At 39.7% G+C, this 24,742-nt stretch overlaps 1 protein-coding gene across 1 annotated transcript; it reads left to right on the top strand.

Annotated features, from left to right (window-relative positions):
• Window positions 1-339: 339 nt before the first annotated feature.
• On the top strand, window positions 340-18,518 carry cdh10a (cadherin 10, type 2a (T2-cadherin); the record flags this gene model as incomplete). Its single annotated transcript, XM_079435562.1, has 11 exons — window positions 340-558; window positions 10,312-10,606; window positions 12,636-12,755; window positions 13,548-13,715; window positions 14,257-14,444; window positions 14,527-14,780; window positions 16,005-16,141; window positions 16,220-16,341; window positions 16,447-16,555; window positions 16,740-16,991; window positions 18,028-18,518. 11 exons carry the CDS (start codon window positions 340-342, stop codon window positions 18,516-18,518), a joined length of 2,355 nt encoding a protein of 784 aa, XP_079291688.1.
• Between the last annotated feature and the right edge of the window lie 6,224 nt (window positions 18,519-24,742).

The following is a 24,742-nucleotide window of genomic DNA, read 5'->3' as shown; positions in this document are numbered from 1 at the left end:
AGACATGTTATATGCAAGGTTTTGTGTGAGGCTACATGTTTGATCTTCTGCAAATAGAATACCGCATGAGGGCCCTGTGGGATACACTCCGCGAACAACAAAGGGATTACAGTGTAAGAAACAGGTGTTGCATCTTGACAAGGGCTGCAATGACCTCCAACACACTGTAACATTTTTGCTTTGATTATTTTTTATAGGGAATCAAAGGAGGATCAAAGGCGATTCTACAATGTCAGGGTTGCTGATGTTGCCATCTACATCACTTTCAATTCAGCACTGCCCTCCCTTCTTAGCTTATTCATAAGGAGTCACTGTCGTCGTGCTGATCGATTGGCTGCAATGATAATGAATCACTTCCTTTGGCTGCTTCCACTGGTCTTTCCGCACCTGAGCTCTCCAGTCATATTGCTAGAGAGGAGTGATGGAAATCTCTTTCACTGGAACCATCCGATGAAAGGAGATAAATTGGTGCTGCACAGATCCAAAAGGGACTGGATGTGGAGGCAGTTCTTCCTGTCGGAGGAATACACTGGAAGTAACTATCAGTACGTCGGCAAGGTGAGTGTCCATGATAACACGGACCCAGAACGAGTCTTCTTGTCTAGGGCTTGGAGGAGATGAAAATGCCTGATTTTTGCATTCCTCTTTCGTTTTCCTGAGCTTTATATGGTTTGACACCGGATTTGAACATGGCGCTGTGTGGCAGGCACTTCGAAAAACTTGATGCCATCATCAAAGAACATAAAGTAGCACAAATATGAATTACACACTCACTGAGGCATGAATATTCACAGAGGCAGAGAGACTGAAAGGGAATGAAAGTGGGAGAGAGTCGTTTTGAGACAGAATACTTTGTACCAGGGTTTAGTTTTTTATGGCTCTCATTTCCAGGACAAAGTGGCTCCGCAGAGACCTGACAGGAATCAACAATTATGGGCTATTTCACTCACTCTTTTTCATTCCCCCCCATTGACTTCCAACCCATCTGCAGTGGCTGTGTGAAGGAAGGGACTGCAATTCATCAAGTCGCAGTTCAGAGGCATGCTATATTTATACCACATTAAACATGAAAGAGAAGTCCATATTGACATTCAGCAGCAGTCCCTGTTATTAAAACACTGTCTGTGATGTATACATACAGAAAACATAGAATATGACAAAGAGGCCTAAAACTGTTATTTTTCCTTCAATTTATAATTCTTGTTTAACACATATAGCACATACTAATAATGACACCAAAAAAAAAAAAAAGAGTAGTTTTGGATGACTTGGTCAAAGGTTACTTGGAGCATCTTTTCTGAACTTTGGCCATGCAAGACTAAGTGCTTTTGATAGCATAATTGGTCTTTTTTTCAACGTGAAAGTATAAGGTACTTTCTATGAATGTGCAAGACTTCCAAGACTTCATTAGCCTCTACAGATAATTAACTAAAGAAGTGCAGTGATTGTATCTTAAACAATACATCAACATTGTGTTTATTTTTACACCAATACCTCAAAATATGACAATAAGAAACGCTAGTTTGCAATATAAAGTGGCCTAACAAGCTATTTTGTACAAATACCTGGAAGCGGCTAACACCGGAAGCCGTGCACATTGAAGTCGGAAACAGCCACTAGGGATGGGCGTATCGATCCTGAAGTATCAATATATCAATATATATTTACCAGTGAACAAAAAATAAATAAAATAAAATAAAAATGCGTACAGTATGCATTGAATTGGATGAATAATCCATGTTAGCGAATAATTGTGAAGGATAGTACTATTTTCCTGCTCATCTGCACACACACAAATGTTGCACGACAGAGAACCAATCAATCACAGAGTGTTCACTCACTTCTGATAGTGCATTCAAACAGGGCTGCGTTTTCCAAACGTATCAAGTATCAAGCTTTTGGGAACAGGAGCCCAGAACAATGCTTATCAGAGGACAGGAAAAACACATATGTTTGCGTTATTTCACAATAAACAAGTTGAAATTGTAGCCTACTGTACATAGTTTGTGCAATTACATTTTTTTAAAATTGAAAATTAAAAGTTCATATTGATCATGTTCTTTTCTGTAATACACTGTCAGAATAAAAAGGTTGCATTTTATCTGTACTACAACATAGCAGCATAGCAGTCCCTTATGAAAAATTAACCATGGTTGTACTAAAGTGGCCGTAGTTCAACTATAGTATTTGTGGATTTCCAAGGTTACCAGTAAACATATTTAGCCATGTGTAAACAAAAAATACAACCTAATAAATTGCAATTAAGGTGTACTGAATGTTAAAATGTGTTTAAAATATAAAGTAAAGTGGGTATTATTACCCATTTCACTCTTAGTTAAGTCTATTTAATAATACACTCTTAAAAATAAAGGTGCTTAAAAGGTTCTTCACAGTGATGCCATAGAATAACCATTTTTGGTTCCACAAAGAAACATCCAGTCAAAGGTTCTTTAAAGAACCATATCTTTCTTACCTTTTTATAATCTGAATAATCTTCTTTCGCCACAAAGAACCTTTTGTGAAACAGAAAGGTTCTTCAGATGTTAAAGGTTATTTATGGAACCATTTAGACAAAAAAGGTTATTCTATGGCATCGTGAAGCACCTTTATTTATAAGAGTATATAGTAAATTTCATAATTTAAAAGTTCAATTTAAAAGTATTGTATCGGTATCCATATCGATATCAACGATACTGGCCTTTAAAAGTATCGGTATCATATTGAAAACAAAATAAGTGGTATCGCCCATCCCTAACAGACACACCCAGTCTTACGCTTAAAATGACGTGGAAAAGTAAGCAAGCAAACATAATAGTGAACAATTGGACACTGATACAGCTCTTTACAGGGACGTAAGGAGATAAATTTAGCCATCATTTAATGCTGTATAAAGGAATAAAGGGTTCAATATTTGTTTTCAGGTATTTATATTGTGATATCCCTATCTGTTGGTCACAACGAGTTATGTCGTGACGACATTAGGGGATTCACTTGGGAGCCCCAATCATCTCTGACTTGAAGAGAAAACGCCAATGAATATTGGCTAGTGGATTTTGCATACCTGAGCCACTCCCTGTGCATACGGTATAAATAGGCGACAGGTGCATCCACTCAGTAGAGTTTTGCTTCGGAGCCGAGTGGATGAACGTGTTTATCTCCACAAAGCCATTCATCATCTGTCTGGAAGCTGTTCTGGTTGGCATCACAGTGCGAACAGCGGTGTCCCTGTCTACAGCAATTCCCCTGGGCACTTCAACTAAAAGAGAAATCACGGCCAGTTCGCGTCTTTTTAAAGACGCCGTTCCGGCCGTGTTCTCTTGGTTGCGATCGTTTCCTATTCTCCGTCGACAGCCACGATTGTTGTCTTCAGTGTCTGGCATCCAGCACGCTGAAGCTGCCTTCGTGGATGGTTTATGTGTTCGTTTGAGCATGTAACCATGGCAGCGCTGCGATCGTGCCTCTATCTCCTCATGCCACGAGTAGAGAGCCATCGGCTAGTGCTCTGGGTGATCTGAGGGTTACAGTGAGAGCTTTCCACCGGGCCAGTCCCCATGGACCTTTCACTCCTCCCGCAGCAGATGGTCTGTGCTGCTCCCCGCTGTGCCGTCTTACGCCGTGCCCAGCGTTTCATTTGGTGCACCGTTAGAGGATTAGTTGTCAATCGCAGCATCGGGGGATGGGCAATCGTCCTCTGAGGCCGTGCTTTCCCGGGCCGCTGCAAGCATCGGGCTGGAGGCGTGCACAACTCTCAGTCCCGAGCCCTCGCGGTGAGATGATTGGCTCCTCGGCACGGACCGTGGCTCGCGACCACGCCCTGCCCTGGTTCCTTTCTTCCCGGAAGTGCACGAGAAGCTGATGAAGTCATGGACGGCCCGTTTTTACGGCCAGAGGCATCGCTACCCTCGATGGTGGGGCAGCTAGGGGGTACGTTGACATTCCCCAGGTGGAGAGTGCGGTTGCGGTGCACTTACAGGAATCGTCCTTGTCTCCCATCCTAAGCCTGTAAGCTGAAGGCCGCTCTCGTGGCCAAAGGTTACAGCGCTGCATGCCATGGCTATCCTACGAGTACACCAAACCAAGGCATTAAAATGCACCAGGGTAGTACCAACCCGAGGTTGAAGCAAGAACTGCGCTCTGTGACTGACCTCGCCCTACGGGCGATGGAAGTCACAGCGCAGTCCCTCGGGAAGGCAATGTCCGCACTTGTGGTCCAAGAGCGCCATCTATGGCTCAGCCTTGCTGAGAGGAGCGATGTCGACAAAGTGCGCTTTCTCGACGCTCTCATCTCCCAGGCTGGACTGTTTGGTGACACTGTCGAGGACTGTGCCCAGCAGTTATCGGTAATACAGAAGCAGACCGAGGCCATCCAACACATCTTGCTCCACTGCAGGGCAAGCCCCAGTCTGCTCATCGCCGTGGGCACCCTCTTGTGTCCTCCAGAGCTGCTCCGCTCCGTGCTGAATCGTCAACTAGGTCGGCACGTTGAGCCTCTCGCGGGAGCGCGGCGCCCCCCGTGTTCCAGCTGGCCCCGATATTGTCCAGGGAAGCGATAAAACGGCTCTGACATGGGCACCCCGGAGATGTGGCAAGCTGCTCAATCTCAGGAGATGGTGAGGACAGCGCTGCTCCTTTCCCTGAAGGAGGCAACCTCCCAAGCTCAGCTGCGCTCTCGAGACCGAGACGCACTTGTCTTGTGCGAGGAGATTGCTGTCCTCCTGGCAAAGGATGCAATCGAGCCGGTCCCTCCAGCCGAGATGAGACAGGGGTTTTACAGCCCTTATTTCATCGTACCTAAGAAAGGCGGTGGCCTTCGGCCAATCCTGGATCTGCGAATCTCGAATTGGGAACTATTCAAAATGTTGACGCAGAAGCGCATCATCAGATGGATCCAACCCCAGGATTGGTTTGCAGCGGTCGACCTGAAGGATGCTTACTTTCATGTCTCAATTCACCCTCGACACAGGCCATTCCTAAGGGTGGCGTTCGAGGGTCAGGCCTGGCAGTACAGGATCCTCCCCTTCGGTCTCTCCCTGTCCCCTCATGTCTTTGCAAAAGTCACGGAGGGCGCCCTTACCCCGTTACGGGAAGTGGGCATCAGGATCCTCAACTGTCCTGAGCATGGCCCGCGCGTGAGAACAGTTGTGCGATCATAGGGACCTGGTGCTCCGGCACCTCAGCCAGTTGGGGCTTCGGGTCAACTGGGAAAAGGGCAAGCTCTCCCCCGTGCAGAGAAACTCTTTTCTCAGTATGGAGCTAGACTCGGTGAGTGTGGTGGCGCGTCTCACCAATGAGTGTGCCCAGTCCATGCTGACCTGCCTGAGTTCCTTCAGAGGCAGGATGGTGGTACCACTGAAACGCTTTCAGAGGCTCCTGGGGCATATGGCATTCACAGCTGCAGTCTCACCGCTTGGATTGCTTCATATGGGACCACTTCAGCACAGGTTACACTCCTGAGTCCCGAGATGGGCATGTCGCCGTGGTACAGTTTGCATGACCATCACGCCAACACGTTGCCGCTCATTCAGCCCCTGGACGGACCTTGTCTTTTTACGGGTCGAAGTACCCTTAGAACAAGCGTCTTGGCATGTCGTTCTCACAATGGATGCCTTCAGTTCGGGCCGGTGCACTACATGCAACGAGCTGGCAGCCTCGGGGTTCTGGACAGGGCCTCGACTGCTTTGGCACATCAACTGCCTCGAGTTGCTGGCAGTGCTACTAGCCTTGCAGCGGTTAGGCCGCTGCTGCTTGGCTAGCACGTGTAGTCCACACGGACAACACTGCCGCTGTCTCGTACATCAACTGGCAGGGTTGTCTACGATCACGTCGCATGTCCCAACTCGCCCGCCATCTCCTCCTTTGGACTCAGACGGAGCACAAGTCGCTGCACGCCGTCCAAATCCTTAATCGTGCAGCTGATGGGCTCTCATGACAGGTCACATTCCCCGGGGAATGGTGACTCCATCCCGAGACGATCCGGCTGTTCTGGAGTCGATTCGGGGAAGCTCAGGTAAACCTGGTTGCCTCCCACGAGTCCTCCCATGGCCAGTTGTATGACTCCCTGACCGAGGCCCCCTCGGCACGGACACACTGGTGCACAGCTGGCCTTGGGTTTTACGCAAGTTTGCTCTTCCACTAGTGAGCCATCTCGCACAGACACTGTGCAAGGTCAGTGAGGGCAAGGAACAGGTCCTGCCGGGTGGGCCAACGGTGCAATCCTCTGAGGAAGGACCTCCTTTCTCAGGGGCCCGGCACCATGTGGCACCCACGTCCAGATCTTGGATCCTCCATGTGTGCTTCCTAGATGAGATGTGGCAGACTGGAGTGTTTTGTCCACCGGCGGTGGAAGAAATTTTCACTCAGGCCAGAGCCCTCTCTACGAGGTGAGCTCTTGCCTTAGATTTGCATATGTGGACCACACCCGGAGCATTAGAAGCTCTGAGCAGCTCCTTGTCTGTTACGGAGGTCAGCAAAAAGGGAAGACTGTCTCCAAGCAGAGGTTGGACCACTAGATAGTGGATGCCATCGCCTTGGCGTACCTATCTCAAAGCAAGCCGTGCCCCCTGGGGGTGAGAGCTCACTCCACACAGAGTGTGGCCTCCTCCTATGCTTGGTGCACGGCGCCTCTCTGGCAGACATCTGTAGAGCTGCGGGCTGGGACACCGAACACCTTCGCGAGATTTTCAGTCTCCACGTTGAGCCAGTTTCTTCCCGTGGGTTGGGTAACAGGTAAGTGGCGGGAACAGCTAGCTGGTGTCACGCTTTCTGCGCCATTACCCCTCACCCGGGGATGTGAGCGCCTTTTTCCTCCTCCAGTAGAGTTCCCCAGACAGCGAACCCTGGTGGAGTTCCTCCAGCACCTTTGGCAGTCAGACTGGGCGGAGCAGTCTGACACCAGGCCCAGTACTAGTGTTAGCTCGCCCAGGTTTCTGGTTATCCCCTGTACTGGGCTAGGTGTCCATATAGCTTGATTCCCTACGGGCAATCCCATATGTGTATTCTTCCACGAAAAGGTTTCCCCCTCTGTAAATCCGTGTCTTCCCTTTGATAGAGCACTCTGTCTGGCTCTTTTGGCAGCTCTCCTCCCTACTCCTAGGTATGATCTGCCTCAGAGTCCCATTTCGTATGTAGTACTTCCCCAGGCCTGGGTCAGTCCATATCAGTGTCTCCACATTTTACCTCCCTTTGGGTAGGATGTGACCTCCGTAACGCCCTTCTCCAGAAGGCTTGCTTCCCCGTCGTTACTGCCAAGCTGTAACAACAAACAGGAAAGACTTGAAGCAATCTTTCGTTGAAGGTCGAAATCCCTTCTAAATTCTGTGGTGAAAGGAACAGCGGCTTGGCTATCTCCAGCAGCGATGTACTCACCTGTGGTCCCTGCAGGTACCAAGGTCAACGAATTTGCGCTGGGGCGATAGGAAGGTTACGAACATTGCATGGCATTTGCATGGCATTTGCAATGCCATAAGGTTGTGACAGGGTTCAGGTTGTGGTACTTTCCATGGACCCCTAATGTCGTCATGACATAACTCGTAGTGACCGACAGATAGGGAACGTCTCGATTATGTATGTAACCCTCGTTCCCTGATGGAGGGAACGGAGACGTTATGTCCCCATACCACAATCTTGAACCATCGCTGGGTGCCAGGGACACGTTCTCAGCTCCTCAGCGGAAAACCTGATGAGTGGATGAACCTGTCGTCTATTTATACCTGTATGCACGGGGAGTGGCTCAGGTATACAAAATCCACTAGCCAATATTAATTGGAGTTTTCTCTTAAAGTCAGAGATGATTGGAGCTTCCAAGTGAATCCCCTAATGTCGTCACGACATAACATCTCTGTTCCCTCCATCCGGGAACGAGGGTTACATACGTAACCGAGACGTTCTATTCTGCTCAGCTGCAGTATTATGAATATTGCAATTGCGATTCAACTGGATTCTGGGATTCATTGGATTAATTGGATTCATGATTCAATTTTAGAACGATTATGATACATTTATTTATCATTGATTATTTTGCTATTCAAATGCAAAACACTTGTTAACTATTTTGTCAAATCCGGGTTCTGATTGCTGTCAGGTGACAGACGGATTTGGCTCAAACAAAGTATGCAACATGCAAGATGCTAGTTACTCACCTGTGCAATAATAGTAACTTTGGATTCCGTTTCAATGTAAGTCTAGGCATTGCAGGTTATTGCTGTCCTTTTTCGCTGCAGAAAAGGTTTTGCGGTCTTACTGAAATAAACCGTTGTGATGGTAGAAGCAAACAATAAATCAATTGAACCAACTGAATCGCAAACTGATTTGGGATTCACTGTTTTAAAACTTTGTACAGCAAGGACATCTGGTTATTTCCATACAAACTGCAACAAAGTGCAACTACAAAGTGTAGGGTAGGTGATTTCGGAAAAGCTAGTGATAGCACTCTAGCTTTGAAAGCATGAGATCCCACCCTCCCTGGAGTTGGTGGAGGATTAAATGCAATGCTGTCAGATTTCCTCATGTCTCATTCACCAGTGAGAAAACATTACAATACAAAGGACATAATATTACAATAATAGTGCCTTTCATTCTTCCTGGAATGCTCGGATGACGTATCATGTCTGCGCAAACAGGGTGCGCAGAGGTATCTAAATAAATATTTGACAGGCAGGTAGGACAGCCTATCGTAATATTAGGACCGAACATTTTGATTGGACAAACATTTTATGGTCCTACGCCTTCCACAGACGATATAAATACATATAAATAAATCTAGACCACTTAACTTAGTGATTGCTTTCGGGATGTAAAGAGAATTTCAACCAGCATAACAAAAAAATGTTTTTGAACCAAATCACCTACCCTGCTTTTAAGAATTATAAGTGCATGCAGCGAACACTATAAGGACAGTTTTTTTTTTGTTTGTTTTGCTTTTTTTATGTTAGGCCAAATGAATAGTTGGCAACATTCTGCTTTGTGATGTTTCTCTATGTCTTTCATTTGCCCTCTCTGTCAGTCAGTGTGGAAAACATAAAGTGTTTGTTATGAGATTCTGCTGAGTGTGTTTGCAGGGTCAGCTGGTGGAATCAGACCACTGGCTCTTTCTAAAAACAGCCTTTAGAGCCCAGGATAAATGCATTAAATGGCCATGACTCTGACCAGATGCTGGACCTGCATCTGCACACATAAACGCATTAAACACCTGCTTATTAGATTTTTTTAAATTCATTGAAGCATGTTAGAACTCATATAGTCTCATCCTACTGGTTAAAATTTAATTAAGCATCAGACGGTGACAGTTGGACAGCTTTAGGGCAAATAAACTCATTTAAGGGAAACTAAATGACCCAACCAGTGGGATGTATCAGGGTGATTCTTCAATTAGGGGAACTCTTCTGTCTCCTACTAAGATTTTAAAGAGAGAGAAAATGTTTTTAATTACTTTTACCTAATATTTAAGAGGGTTGAAATGAAAAATGTTCTATTTTAAGGCTTGTTCATATACCCAGATTTTAAAAACTTTCCTCTATAATAAATTAAATAATAAAAATAAATAATGAAAAGCAGAGAAATTCAAAAATGTTTTCACCATTTTTTCCCATAACTTTATTTTACAATAAATAAACTATTGTATTATCAGTAAACAAAGAGTTTATTTTACAAATCCAACATTTATTCACTGCTAGTTAACTAATTATGACAAACATATGTTGAAAGGCTACAAAGCATTAGCGATTTGTTTTCTAACATCAGTCAATTTTACTATATAGAGGACAGTGATGATATTTTGTTTTATGAGTTTATTCTAAGTGGCAGGATGACAGTAAGAACAAAGATGACAATAAATACAATTCTGATTAGTATTATTGCTATTAAGATGAAAAGTAATGGAAATCAATAGTGTTCCAAAAGGTCTAGGAACATTTAGTATTTTTAGAAATGCAAATGGAAATGCAGTGGTAAAAACCGACTAAAAGCTTCATTAGTATTTAATGGAATATGTTCTGAAGACTTGTACTCTCAAGACTGTGGCTTTTATGAGTTTCTATTGTCCCTAGAGATCTTTCCCTTCAAAAGATGATTCTTCTAAGCTGCTAACCATGATTGAAAACAAGTCTAGCTGAAGTCCGCTGGTTAATAAAACATGACAGAATATCATATTAACATTTTGCTGAAGAAAGGACTTTATGTTACCCTACTAGTGTCTGGTTAAAGTGTATGATTTGAAAATATCCACAAATTATGTGCCAAATATCAAATCTGTGCGTTGCAAAAAAAGAAAAGAAAAACTTGGGTTAAGTCACAGTCTGCTTTCTGTCCATGCAGCTTCGCTCAGACAAAGACAGAGGGGATGGAACTGCCAGATACGTTCTCTCTGGGGAAGGAGCAGGCACAATTTTTCGTATCGATGAGAAGTCTGGGGATTTACATGCTACACAGAGACTGGACAGAGAGGAAAAAGCCTCTTACACACTGCAGGCCCAGGCTTTCAACAAGATCACGGGCCTCCCTCTGGAGCCTGCCACTGAATTCATTGTCAAGATACATGACATCAATGACAATGAGCCCAAATTTACGAAGGCTGTCTACGCTGCCAGTGTACCTGAAATGTCAGACGTCGGTGAGTGAATGAAAATTACTTTTCTCCCGGTATTGTTATTTGAAGTGCATTTACTGTCATGCTGGAATACTGCACCAGGGTGTGATATTGCTGTCACTGCAGTGTTTTTAAGGTCATGGATGCCTCAGTGCCATTGCTATTTCGAGAGTTTTTTTTCTTCTTCTTGAATTCTGACAAGCATTTGGAGCATGTAATGTTATGGAGTGGGACATTTAGATGGCAGTGAGCTAGACTTTCACAACGTTTTGTTTTGTTTGCTTGTTTTATTAGGGTTGTTTTGTTTCAGCTTTGATTTAAGTATTTATCTTGTGTTGTTAAGTTTTGTTTTGTTTTTTAGGGCTGTTTTGGCTTTGATTTAAGTCTTTATCATGTTGACCTATCATGTTATTCAACATTACTAGGGGACAATTTAAACAAAAGTGAGTTAGACTGACAAAAAAAAAAAAAAAACATTTTTTGTTTTTGTTTTAGTAAGGTTGTTTTGTTTCGGCTTTGAATAGCTCTTCGTGATTTATTTTTTATTTTATTTTTTTGGTGTGTCCCTAAATTGAAAAAGGAACAGAAAATAAAAACAAATAAATGTTAGTCTCACATAAGTTTTTTTCTTTTTTTCTTTGTTCAGACAGGAGAATTTGATGCTCTCGAGAGCTCTAGAGACCATAACAAACTAGGATAAAATGCTAAATGAGTACTGGCATTTTCTTTTTATTATTTGGTGTTTGTTGCCACATAAGTAAATATAAATATGTATAGCAAATAGGATTAGTACCATGGTTCTAATAATAATCAGAAATAACCATATTACCTAAACATAGCAGTTTTCTAGGAATGTACTTTTAATAATGCATGCTGCAGGTAGTCAAATGCAAATATATGTAAACACTAAAACCAGTGCCCGCAAGACACCACCTCTCTTGAGTCCTGATGTAGTGTCTGATGGAAGAGATTCTATTTGCTCATCTTATCACATTTTCTATTTACATCTAATTCCCATTCGCACATCATCTATCACCACTGTCTCACACAATCAGTGGCTTTGTGCTAGCAGTGACACTGCACCATACATATTCACAGCGCATGAATATTCAGGAGATTCATGCTGCTTCTCAGTAATATCATAATAACCTCTGGTTATCCCGTTTCCAATCAAGTCAGTCCTCAAGCAGTGAAGCAGGCTGTTTGGTATCGTCTCCCCAAAGAAAATCTAATGATGCTCTTCCTTTTCTGATATGGGTTCTCATGTTCAGCTGGAATCTAATATAAGGGACTGTACATCTTATTTATGAAATTATTGCCCTCAATCAAGGGGAAAGTGTCATCATATTATGAAGCACTCGTTACCCTCTGACACACAACCCTAGGACAAAACCAATTCCATCTGTGTTTTCCAATTTAAGGAATGGTGGTAAATCTAGGTTGGAGGCACTGTAGCTTTTGAAACATAATGAATTCTAATAATTCAGTTTTGAAAACAAAGCAACAACCCAACTATTTGTTTTATTTTCATGACTGTACCCCTCGATAATAAATTTATTGAGAGCTTGGTTCTTCACATTTGAGAAATTTAATATAATATAAGTGTATTTCCAAACACAATCCTTCCACCGAAAAAGTCTTATATAGAGGCTAATCGGTTTAATCTTAATATTAAAGAGACTGTCTCTTCTCCACTGCTACCCAAAGGAATATGTACTTTCATAGTTCTGCAGACTCAGTTATGTTCTCAATTATGCTTGATTGAAATATTGACTTTGCCTCAGATGCTTATCCTAAAATGGCTATAAGGAGAAATAAATATTGGCATGTGGTATGTCAATACATTAATGTGTTTAGGTTTTAGAAGAATTAGATGAGCAGTATAAGAGAAATATAATTAAGTTACTGATCACAGACTTTGGTATTTTGGCAAATCTGAGGACATTTTATTTACACTGTTGACTGTCAGCATAAGAGAGAAGAAGACTTAACTAAACATCTCCATTTGCTCTCCTCTCCATTCTCAAAACTCTTCTTTCTTTTGTTTTTATAGGTACTTTTGTAATAGAAGTCAATGCCACTGATGCAGATGACGCCACATATGGAAACAGTGCCAAACTCGTGTACAGCATCCTGCAAGGGCAGCCCTACTTCTCTGTGGAGCCCGAGACAGGTGAGTCCTTCAAACATCTTGTTGAAAACATATTCTCTGCTGACATACCACTACGATGTATGCCTGAGGCTATTTGACAAAGTGAGGCAGAGATGTGCCTTTTTATATGGAATGTCTGAAGCATAAAGATCACACACCGCTGCACCTGGTTAACACATCCAGCTACAACTAGAATATTTGTTTTACACGAAATGGAATAAAACTTTGAAATGGAACAAATTACTATGCTAGGCCTGTTTTATTACTTTTGCTGGGAAGAATGGAATTTAAGTTTGATAAATGTTGCAATATAAAGGTTATGGATGCAAAATATTAAGATGAATGTATAAACACAAACCCAAGCAGGAAAATAAAATACTGGCCCTTTAAGAAAGTATAGTGCTATAAAACAAACAAAAATATTCTTAGATAAAATATTAAGAAAAATGGAAGTATAAGTTTCTGTTTAGAATGGAAGTATAAGTTTCTGTTTAGAATGCAGCTGGTTACCAAAACTGCACTGGAACTGCAAAATAGCTGTCTTGCATTAAATTGTGAAAAATTAGTGCATAAATGAATGAATATGTACATATGCTTTGAATAAAAAGTAAGAATATATCATAATAAATGAAAAAGTGTCTATATGAATGAATAGGCACGATATGGACTGTTTATTGTATTACTAATATATGCAAAAGAGTATTTATATCATGTGTGTATAGAGAGAGAAATAGATTTACATTAACATTATGTTAGTGATATTACAATATTATGTTTTCCTGCTTGTTGGTCATCCAGTGTTTTTCTGTGCAGGAATTGTCAGAATAGCCCTTTCAAATATGGACCGAGAAGTACGCAAAGAATATCAGGTGGTTATACAAGCCAAAGACATGGCAGGGCAGATGGGTGGTCTGTCTGGAACCACCATGGTCAACGTCACCCTTACAGATGTTAACGACAGCCCTCCACGTTTTGCTTACAGTAAGACATCACTAAATTATAAGTGCTTTTAAAGTCAATCTACTTTTTGAATTGTATTTCTGACATATTGCATTTCTTGAACTGTGAATTGTATTTCTGATGCATTTCCAAGTGAGAGAGAGTATTCGGCCAGAGAAATGTAAAAATTACATGGAGCTAAAACAAACTGTGGGTTCACTTAAATTAACTGTTTGCTATTTGTTGGCATTTTAGATACTGGCTGGCAGATTCAGATTCTGGTTGGTTGGCATTTTAGATGCAAAATTCTTGCATGACCAAAGTGACATCAGAAGAAAAGGCATTTCAGAGGAAGAGCAAGTTATTAGATTTTGATTAAAATATAATGAGGACCATTTCTTTTGGTCAAGAATAACACGCAGCAATGAAAATACATCTAGTATTGCGCATTAAGAATGCATTAAGTAATTAAATAGGGTAAATCTTGACATTAAAAACCACGAAGGGCTTAGAATTAAGACCAAAAAGACCATACAATTGTGTTTATATGGTTAAAATGAACATAACCTCTTTCATTTTCAAGGTTCTTACCACCTGAGCACTTATGAGTCAGCAGAAATCGGATCAACTGTGGGTCGAATCAAAGCCAACGATGGTGACGAGGGAGAAAATGCTGAAATGAAATACAGAATTGTAGATGGAGATGGCAAAGAATATCTTGATATAATAACAGATGAGATAACCCAAGAGGGGGTTATCGTTGTCAAAAAGGTAAAACCCTATATCAGTGTTTATGAACATGTTATGATTTATAAGGCTATGAAAACAAACACACTTCTTGATCTTCATCCAGAAACTGGACTATGAAAGCAAGCGTGTTTACACAGTGAAAGTGGAGGTGACTAACACATACCAGGACCCCAACTTCACTGATCTGGGCCCATTCTTAGACACGGCCATCGTCAAGGTCACGGCCAAAGATGTAGATGAGCCTCCTGTCTTCAGCAGGCCTCAGTATGTATTTGAGGTCAACGAGGACACACCAAAAGGAATAGCAATTGGAACTATTACAGCCTGGGACCCTGATGCCACACATTACCCAATCCAGTGAGCATTTGAAATATTTAATTATTCAACAGTTACTGCAGGCAATTCACTAAAATGATTTGCACCACGGTAGCATACAGTAGTTTATTTCCACAAGCTGTCTGCACTGCACCCGATTCTCTAAATAAATTATGCAAATCAGATAATGGCACAAACACGCCCCCAAAAATCTGTTGAATGCAATCTTGCAGACTGGATTTGCTCCAGGTTGTGGAAGATGCAGCACACTACTGCAATCTGACATAATTTAGTGCCTGAATCAACTCTTTAAAATGACAAAAATGCACTCGACTGCAAAAAAACAAAAAAATCCAAACAGTGTGTTTTCGCTCCAGTTTTCGCTCTTCTTCTTTATTTGATTATCATTTGATGAATTGCTGATGCCGTGATGCCTATAAATTTACACAAACACCAATAGTGCTGACTTTTGGTGTGTAAGGCGCAGTCTATAAACCTAATTTACATAGAAAAGATTTGTTTGCAGTGAAAAGAATGACCATTTTAATATGCATGCCACAGTGCTACATATTGCAGATTGTGCTTGGTGAAACAGGATTATGAAAGGTTAGTAAAGGAGACTAAAACAAAAATGAGGTGCAAATGTTTAGTGAATTTTTCACAAAGTTGTTTTGTACAGTACAACGTGTCACAGTAATGCTCACTATTGGCTCTGAGAACGTGAAAAATAAATAAATAAATAAAAAAAAAATCAAGTGACTTGTGCTGAATGGGTAAAAAATAATACAGATTTTAAAAATTAAGTTTACAATAAGAAATAAATCTCATGCTAAGATCACAATTAAGATCGGAAGTCATCGTGATAAAAAATAAAAGCTGAAATATCACAGTCACAATTCATTTAAAGTATATCAGTTACAGGAAATTTCATTTTCAGTTAGGCAATATAAAGTTCCAATTATGACTAAATAAAGTGGCAGTCACCTTATTATTTTTATTTATTTATTTAGGCTGAAATGGGCTTCTATAATGAACAGTTCTATAAAACAAAACATCTTTCTTGAGTGTGTGTGAGAGAGAGAGAGAGAGAGAGAGAGAGAGAGAAAGAGAGAGAGAGGGAAATCTCATTTACAATAATTCCCTGGCAGTTGGCCTTTGTCTAATCTGATCCAGTTTATAATATGCAATGCCAGCCCTTCTTCAAATTTCAGGGAATGTCAGTGACTGTTTCAGTTAGTTTTATTTCATTCTTAAACCTGTCCATAGATATGCAATAGATCAACACACAGACCCAGAGAGACTCTACCACATCGACCCCAAGAATGGATCCATCACAATTCTTAAGTCTCTTGACAGGGAAGTGTCAAAGTGGCACAACATCTCAGTCCTGGCCAGTGAAATAAGTAAGTAAACACATGCATGCAAATAGCCTGGTGACACATCATATATACATATATAAACTGCCTACATTATTCCTCTAGATAACCCTCATCAAAGAAGCCGTGTTCCTGTCTTGATAAAGGTTTTGGATGTGAATGACAATGCACCAGAATTTGCCATGATTTATGAGACATTTGTGTGTGAGAATGTCAAAGCTGGGCAGGTATTTATACTTTAGGTTTACTTATGACTGTTATGAAGGTATCATAAAAATATGAATGCTATTTATATAAAATGAAATGGTTCAAAATCCTGTCTACCATTCCAGCTCATACAGACTATCAGTGCCATCGACACAGACGATCCTCTTGTGGGTCACAAATTTGTATTCAGCTTGAGTTCAATGAATCCAAACTTCACCATCTTTGATAATGAAGGTGACTAAATCTTTCCTTTGACGTTTCAATCTCGAATCTTATGGAAAATGCATGCGTTTAATCTTCTTTTCTGTTTTGGCACCTACAAAAACAGCTTTATTTTTGCTGTTGTTTGACTCAGCGTGAGATAATATCTTTAGCTCTGACTGTTTGAATGTTCTCTTAACCCCCACCTCTCCCAAAGATAACACAGCCAGAATCCTGACCAGAAGAAGTGGATTTAACAGGCGTGAAATGAGTGTCTACTATCTGCCAGTAGTTATCTCCGACAGCGACTACCCCATCCAGAGCAGCACCAGCACGGTGACCATTCGTGTGTGCAGTTGTGACGCCACTGGCAACATGCGTTCCTGTAGCGTCGACGCGTTGCTGCTCTCTGCTGGCCTCAGCACTGGGGCGCTAGTGGCGATACTTCTCTGTATCCTCATCCTGCTTAGTGAGTTTATACCAACTGGTTTTTAGAATTCACATCATAACCCAAGGAAGGCTTATTATAGTTTAGATTTATTTTTTTCAATTTACCTTCTCTATTTAGTTTAGTGTTCCCTAGTTTCCATCACCATTAGTTTTAGATTCTCCAGATATTCATTTTCTGGTTTCAGTTTTTATTTTAGTTTTTCAGTATTTATTTTAGTTTTAATATTTTAGAACTTATAAAGTTAAAATGTTTATTTTTTAAAACACCTTTAGTAATGTTAATTTTCTCAGCACAGTCTAGTATTATTACAGTCTAGTGGTAATTTCACATTAAATTCAGGTGAGTTGTATGTTAAAATTGTACAGTATAACATATCAAAACTAATACTGTCGACTGATATTGAGCATATCTTTTTTTAGTTTATATCAAGAATTTAATATTAATTCACACTCAAAATTCCTAATTTTTTTATTTTTTTATTTATGGCATGGAGAGAAACACTGAATTTCCAGTGTAATTCACTATTGAATTATATCAAAACCTAAAACTAAAATTAGTACAGGGATGCTTTTTTGAGTCATGACAATGCATTTAGTTTAGTTTAGTTTTTTCCCAGTATTGCTTATTTTTATTTTATTTTAGTAAATGAAAATGTTTTCAATTGGGTTTCATCTTAGTTTTCATTAAATAAATGACGTAAATGAGTAGCAACAAATCTTTCCTTCCATCTTGTGGCATACATATGAGCGAAATGGATTATCCCAAAAAAAAAAAAGAAAATCTGAATGAGAGCTTGTACTTGATTGTAAAGGGCCAGGTTTTAAGCAGACTAAGTGAATGGAGTAAGTCCTGAATACGTCACCAGAGAAGTCTGTCATTTAACTGGAAGATACATTTTGATTAAAAATTACAAGCTAAAAACTGTAAACAAATTAAATGCATGCATGGATGAATTCTTCTCAATAAGATAAATAAAATGCATTTACAAAATAGATAGGGTGAATTTTTAACAATAACAACACTGACCAAGGCGTATCTCTTCACTCTTTTCCAGTGATTGTGGTGCTGTTCTCAGCTCTAAAGAAGCAGAGGAGGAAGGAACCGCTGATCATCTCCAAAGAGGATGTCAGGGATAATGTAGTCAGCTACAACGACGAGGGTGGCGGTGAAGAGGACACGCAGGCCTTTGACATCGGCACGCTGCGCCACCTGGAGGTGATCGAAAGCAACAAGCTGCGCCGAGACATCATTCCCGAGATGCTGTTTCCCTATCACAGACCTTCACCCATGAAGGAGTGTGCAGATGTCAGAGACTTCATTGTTAGCAGACTGCAAGAAAACGACACAGACCCTTTCGTGCCTCCCTATGACTCTCTTGCCACTTATGCTTATGAGGGCAATGGATCAATTGCTGAGTCACTGAGCTCTCTGGAGTCATCTGTGACTGAGGGAGACCATGAATATGATTACCTCTCTAACTGGGGCCCGCAGTTTAAAAAGCTTGCTGACATGTACATCGGGAAGGATACGGGAGTTGCCAACTAGGCTGCCGTTCAGTGACATTCATATTCTCTGTATGTACTCTGAGGACTAACTTGAAAGAAAGAAAAAAGGATACTTCACAAGTCCTCTTTCTTTGATTTTTACCAACACAAACTGAATTTCACTTTTATGATGGATTTTGTTGTGGACGGTGTTGTGGTAAGGTGATTTTGTGTTAATAGGAGAAGTGATGGTGATTTAGTTTTTTGTTTATTAGAGAAAAAAAAAAAAAAACTTGAAGCTAAATGAATGGAGGATTTTGTGACTTTAAATACATGGACAGTGACAAGACTGCTTTTGTCTTGTAACTGATTGTAAAGGACTCTTCCCTGTTCCTCTTCCTTGATGATGGTGTCGTATCCTGCCTCACAAATCACAGTGTGCTACATTTTTGGTTCCATGACGTTATAACAAAAATCATTTATGAGAAATTAATTGTTTCTTAAAATTATTTGAATGCAGTTTTTTTTTTTTCATTTGATGTTTTTAAATGAATAATGCCCCCCTAGGGAAAAAAAGAAATCTACAAATTTCTTTCCTTCCAACTTTCCTTCTTTGTTGAAACACAAATGGAGATTTTTTTACAGTGAATGGGAACTGAAGCCTTCAAGCCTCAAAAAATATGCAAAAACATGAAAAATGTCATGTCCTCAAAGTGCTCTGTCCTCTTAAGACCCGAACAAAAAAAAAAAAAAAGGTTTTAGTAAAAAAAAACAAAAAAAATATGTTTTTCTCAAGTGTTTATATTGTTTAGAGCATTACAAATAATGTAAAAAAAAAAAAAAAAAACGTTATATTTCATTCATAAGTTATGCTATGTCCTTGGTAGACATCGGGACTCAATTTCTTTAAAAAAATAAAAAGACACAAATGAACATGCACAGGCAAAAACAATAGATTTTTTTTTTAAATCACCAATACATGTTTAGTTTTCATGATTTATTTTTTACCAAACTTTGTATAAAGATGATTCTCAACTATGTTATAACAGAATGATTCGATATACCATTTTTATTTCTGCAAAATGTGTGTAAAATGGCCATAAACAGGTTTTCTCATTATATACAATGTAACTGTAAACTAAAACTAATTTGCATATTAATGTGTTTTTGGGGCAACATGCAATGAAAAAAGAAGTGTAATAATGGGAGTAATAATTGACAAGATTCTCATAATAATACATAATATTTCATAGAATATTGAAATGTAATTTCTTTCTCTATTCATTTGTTATGTCTCCCAAAAAATGCGTAACAAACAGGCTTTTAGTCCCGGTGTCCTCATATGAGATCAACGTCCTGTTTCGTAACAGAAAGTCATATTTTGATTTGAAACCCCATAACATGTTGATTCATGACACACAATTTAAAAATTAGACAGAATTTTAAATGATAATTACTAAATATCATATTTCCATAAGAGTGTCACTAAATTAGTTTCAGACATTTTTGAAGACCAAGGAGAGGGAGTGGACATGGTGAAACATCCAATCATTTGGTATCTCTGAAAAGCCCTGAATGTGCTCTGTACATGACCTCCAGACTTAAAACTGTGGCATGTAAAGTCTCAGAGAAATTCAGTAAAATATAATGTCCTCAAATGTGGTCACAGGGTCTTAAGAGGCTATATGTCATTTGCTGCTTTGTGTGAACATAAATTTGAGTCCATCTTTAAGAATTTTAATCATCTTTTCAATGAACTGGTTGATTCACTTCACAAAATTGGTTTGAATGAGTCATTCACAAATTAGATTGATCCAGTTCCCAAAATCTACTCACTGGCTTAATTTAGAAAAGATTATTTGTGAATAATGTTTAAAATTTGGTGTATTTCTCACACAAAGCTAATGTTTGACTTCAGAGGTCTTATAATATCGCACACAAGTAATGTATGGATATTTTTATGTTGCTTTTGCTACCTTTTTTTAATCTTGAACCCTTCAGTTCTCATTCACGGTGGCTGTATGGAAGAGAGCAATTAGGAAAGTCTTCAGAATTTATATTCCACAGAAGAAAGTATGTCATACAGGTTTGGAGTGACGGTGAGTAAAGAATCAGAATGTTCATTTTTTGGCTGTACTGTCTCTTTAACAGGACTTTACATAGAGGGATTTCAGTTATATTGTCTACATTTAAATGTGAGTGGAGAAATGTTTCATCACAGACTGGGCCTCTCTACACATCTTGTGAAGTGCTCCCTTGTTGAAACATAATTGCAGCATTATCATTACAGCACTGAAAGCTTACAGAGGAACAGGGGAGTATTTCTACATCTGTATGAGATGTAGTTCAATTCAACTTCATTTGCTTGTGTGAAGTTTGCTTAATTTGCAAAACTGCAGATGACACTGAAATCAAACAGGAATGCTGCAGTACACTGAGCTTGTGTGAATGAATGTTGTCAAAGTGTTTTATATTCACATTTTTTTAAGTATATATTTTAATAAAAAATATGAATGCTCTTATGGCCATCCTTTTTCTGCAAATCTACCTTTTTTTTAAAGGTTTCATTACATACCACTTGCAAAGGCCAAGAACTGAAGGTTGACTGATGTTAGGTGACATTTGTTGGGAGATAGACAACAAGGGTTCTCTGTTGGGGATTTTCTAAAGCAAAATCTTTTTCCACTGTGGCCTTTGGAATTGTTTTGGCCTGAACTGGCCAATCTTAGCTGTGAGAAGTAATTTGAATTCCCCCAGTGGAAACTTAACAGGTTCTGCATTGTCTAGAGCACTTACTGCATGTTTAATGCAAATCTTTTGCAAATGTTTAATTTAAACGGTTGCTGTAGTTTTGTGGAATAATCCCTTTGTGCTGTCAACTTTAGTTCCACAAATGTGGTTATTCTGTATTGACAGCCAACGTAGAACACGGTGAGAACTCTTTTAATTAAACATTCTTTCATATTATTTTTGACAGTTTGTTATAAAAAGAAACAACAAGCACAAAATCATTCTGTTGCAATAATCAGACTTTCTGAGGTATAATAATGCATACTTTAATGAATTAAAATACTACAAGCAGTTACATTTCTGTGGTAAATGTAACTGAAGGATTTGCAACAACAACAAAAAAGAAATACACTTTAACACTTTATTTTAAGGTGTCCTTGGTACACATAATTGCATGCAAGTAACCCTAAGCCAAACCCTATCTCTAACCATAACCATATAGTAAGTACACGTATTTAATTAATATTACCCAGTACATAAATGTATAATTACACTGTAACAAAGGACACCTTAAAATGAAGTGTAACCAAAAACAAAAGAATTGTTTCCCATCAGCATAACTCACTACTTTAATAGTAAAATCCACCTTTTGAGATATGAATTAGCTAAAAACATAGTAACTGTAGCTTTTTGAAGGCTTTTGAATTGTCGAATTGAGGTTACAATTGTCAGATACTTACATTATTGAGGATGTCTAAGAAAAATAACTATTATAAGGTGTAAATTACTGTAATTTCTGTCTTACTGTTACGTGGTTGACGAGACGTGAGACGTGCGGATCCATTTGCAAAGCTTTATTGTAAAACATAGTTAAGACAGGCCGGGTCAAACAACAGCAGACAGGTATGGTGGAGGCAAGACACAGAACAATCCGAAGGGCAGCGGGGGTCGACGATCAGCGTACAATATCCAAAGGGCAAGGCAGAGAGAATAAACCAGGCAGGAATCAGAACACAGGAAACCAATCAGGAAAACTATGACCAGAAAACGCTTCGTAGAGTAGACAGGCTAACAATACTCGGCAGTGAGCAAGAGCAAGTCCCAAGCTTAAATAGTGTGTGATTGGGTGATGGTGATTGTGAAATGGTTATCAGGTGTGTGGGCGTGATCAATGTGAACAGCTGTGTCATGGCAGTGGCTGATGGGAAATGCAGTTCGACAGAGATTAGTGACAGTAATGTGCAGTAAAAGTCAGTGTGGTGAATGAGTGACCTCAGGTGGTGAATGAGTGGAAGTGCATGGCCAGGATTCGTGACACTTACTTTGCAATGTAGTGGTTACTTTTTTTTTTAAATGAGACATATGCAGCTGACAAATGTGCAGCCTTTGAAATGAGACACAGCTTTGCTTATCTGTCATTTGCAATAGTTTAATCATGCAATATCGGAGACTGCAGTTTCAGGACTGCATTTGGGACCATAGTTTTTTGTGACTCTATTAGAGGAGAAAATTAAATTATTATTATTTATTTTTTTTATGTGTAAAATGGGTGCCACCATTTTACTCTTGAATATAAGGCTTGAATATAAGATGCTTTGAGTTATTTTAGTTGTACAAAAAGAGCTAAGATTATGCTTGATGTATCAAAATACAAATTTATTTTATGAAACACAAGATGACGCAGGCCGAGAAGTTGTAACTCAATCTGATAAAATCACATTATTATTCACATGATGCAGCTGATTGGTTTCTTTTCACAAAAGCAGCCAATGAACTTACTGCTCAACATTTCAAACACTTGCTTAGCACTTGCTGTAGCAGTTGCAGTGTGCTTCAGAAACCCCCCACCTTCCCCAGCTCCACTGGATCTGCTATGGGGTTATTTTATATATGCTACATGTACAGCAGAAGTTTTTCCTAGGCTCAGAGCAGCATGTCTGTGGATGTACTGCAGCAGCAGTATAGCAGATCTATTCCTCCATGACCAAACACATTAACATTGTCATGTAAATTACCATGCAAAATTCTCAGAGAGTTGTTGTGACAGAACTGGTATTTAATATCATAAACACATAAACAGTTTTACTGTTTACAACACTTTGTTAAGCCGGTCGAACACCATGAGATGTGCCTGGCTTAATAAATGGAAGCTAATAAAATGTAAGTTTTTCACATAAACAGAAAATAGCTTACCTCCTTGATGAAAAATATGCTCTTTCTTTTCAAGAAAACTGAATTAAAGACCAGAATATAGGCTCATACCTTATATTGAAACAAATTAGCTTAACAATTTCTAGGTTTATCAATGCTTGCGTTTATGGTAAAGGGTTGATAAGGATAATATATCAATGTAATGTAAATAATTAAAGCAGTGAATAATTCCCACAAATTATTAACACAGATTCATGATTTAATAATACTGTAAGTTTTATAAAATAGTTTAAACTGCTACATACCAATATACAGTATATTGGCATGTAGCAGTTTAACACATTGTCTCTTCTCAATAATAAACAAGATGTTATGGTGATGGGAAACCACAGGAGTTCAGTTCATGGTCCTTTTCCAGGATTTGAACGTAGGTTACCATCCCTGGAGCCTGAAGTGATGTTCACGTTGACATCAATCTGCAGTGACAACACGACCAGAACTCATTCATTTTCAATGAGACTAGATGATTTCCAGCAGCATAAGCATCAGCGACAGGATGTGGCTGTGCCCAACAACACAATAAAGTAGATAAAAGTTTAACTTTATGTGCAGTTACTCAATGCAATGAATACTAACAGGAATGAAGACAGTGGCGCTCCAGCTATCCATCTCCTGTGAGACACCAGTCAAGTGTCAGCAAGATGAAGATAATGTTGCTGTGAGTGATTTCACTGTCCTGCATGATTTGTTTCTACCCACAGGCAGCAATATAATAACACCATGGAAAACCAAGTCAGAGATTGTTGGCATCCAGAACCAGTTTGATTCATGCAATCTTGTTCATGATATAATGTATTATGCAGCACTCTAATTTTTGTGCAGTTTTTCTACAAATGCCGCCTTCTGCAAAATGTTCATTTTTTTCAAGTCAACAAAACTGACTCACTGTCAGAATGGAATGGAATTGTATTTATTTTATTTTATTCTGTTGATACAATTCATTTGAAATTATGCAACCCACCAATAATTTTGGAGCATCCAGCACAGTAACCTTGTGACCTCTAGCAATCAAATTGCTGCCAGTCTGAACAAGGCTTCTTGTATAAATGATACAGAAGAGGTGATTGATTCACTGAATTGAACTCACAAGCAATAATGGTCTTGTTCTTTATGGTCTGCACAGTACAGAAGGTGGATCAGCCTACAAAATTGGGCAGCTAAATCGATCAACAGACCCACACAGAATCTGCGCCCACAGCACTCAGCAGAAAGCTCAGCAGATTTATGAAAAATACCCGAAACAAAGTTCTACATATTATGCACCATTTGCATGTTCATCCCACAGATTTTGTCCAAAAATAGCAATTCTGTAAATGTGGAGATAGAGTCTGGGCGTATTGATCA

This window comes from Barbus barbus (genome assembly GCF_936440315.1).
Source record: "Barbus barbus genome assembly, chromosome: 15".
NCBI lineage: Eukaryota > Metazoa > Chordata > Actinopteri > Cypriniformes > Cyprinidae > Barbus > Barbus barbus.
The sequence above is the reverse complement of the archived record's forward strand: the minus strand, read 5'-3'. Positions and strand labels throughout refer to the sequence as shown.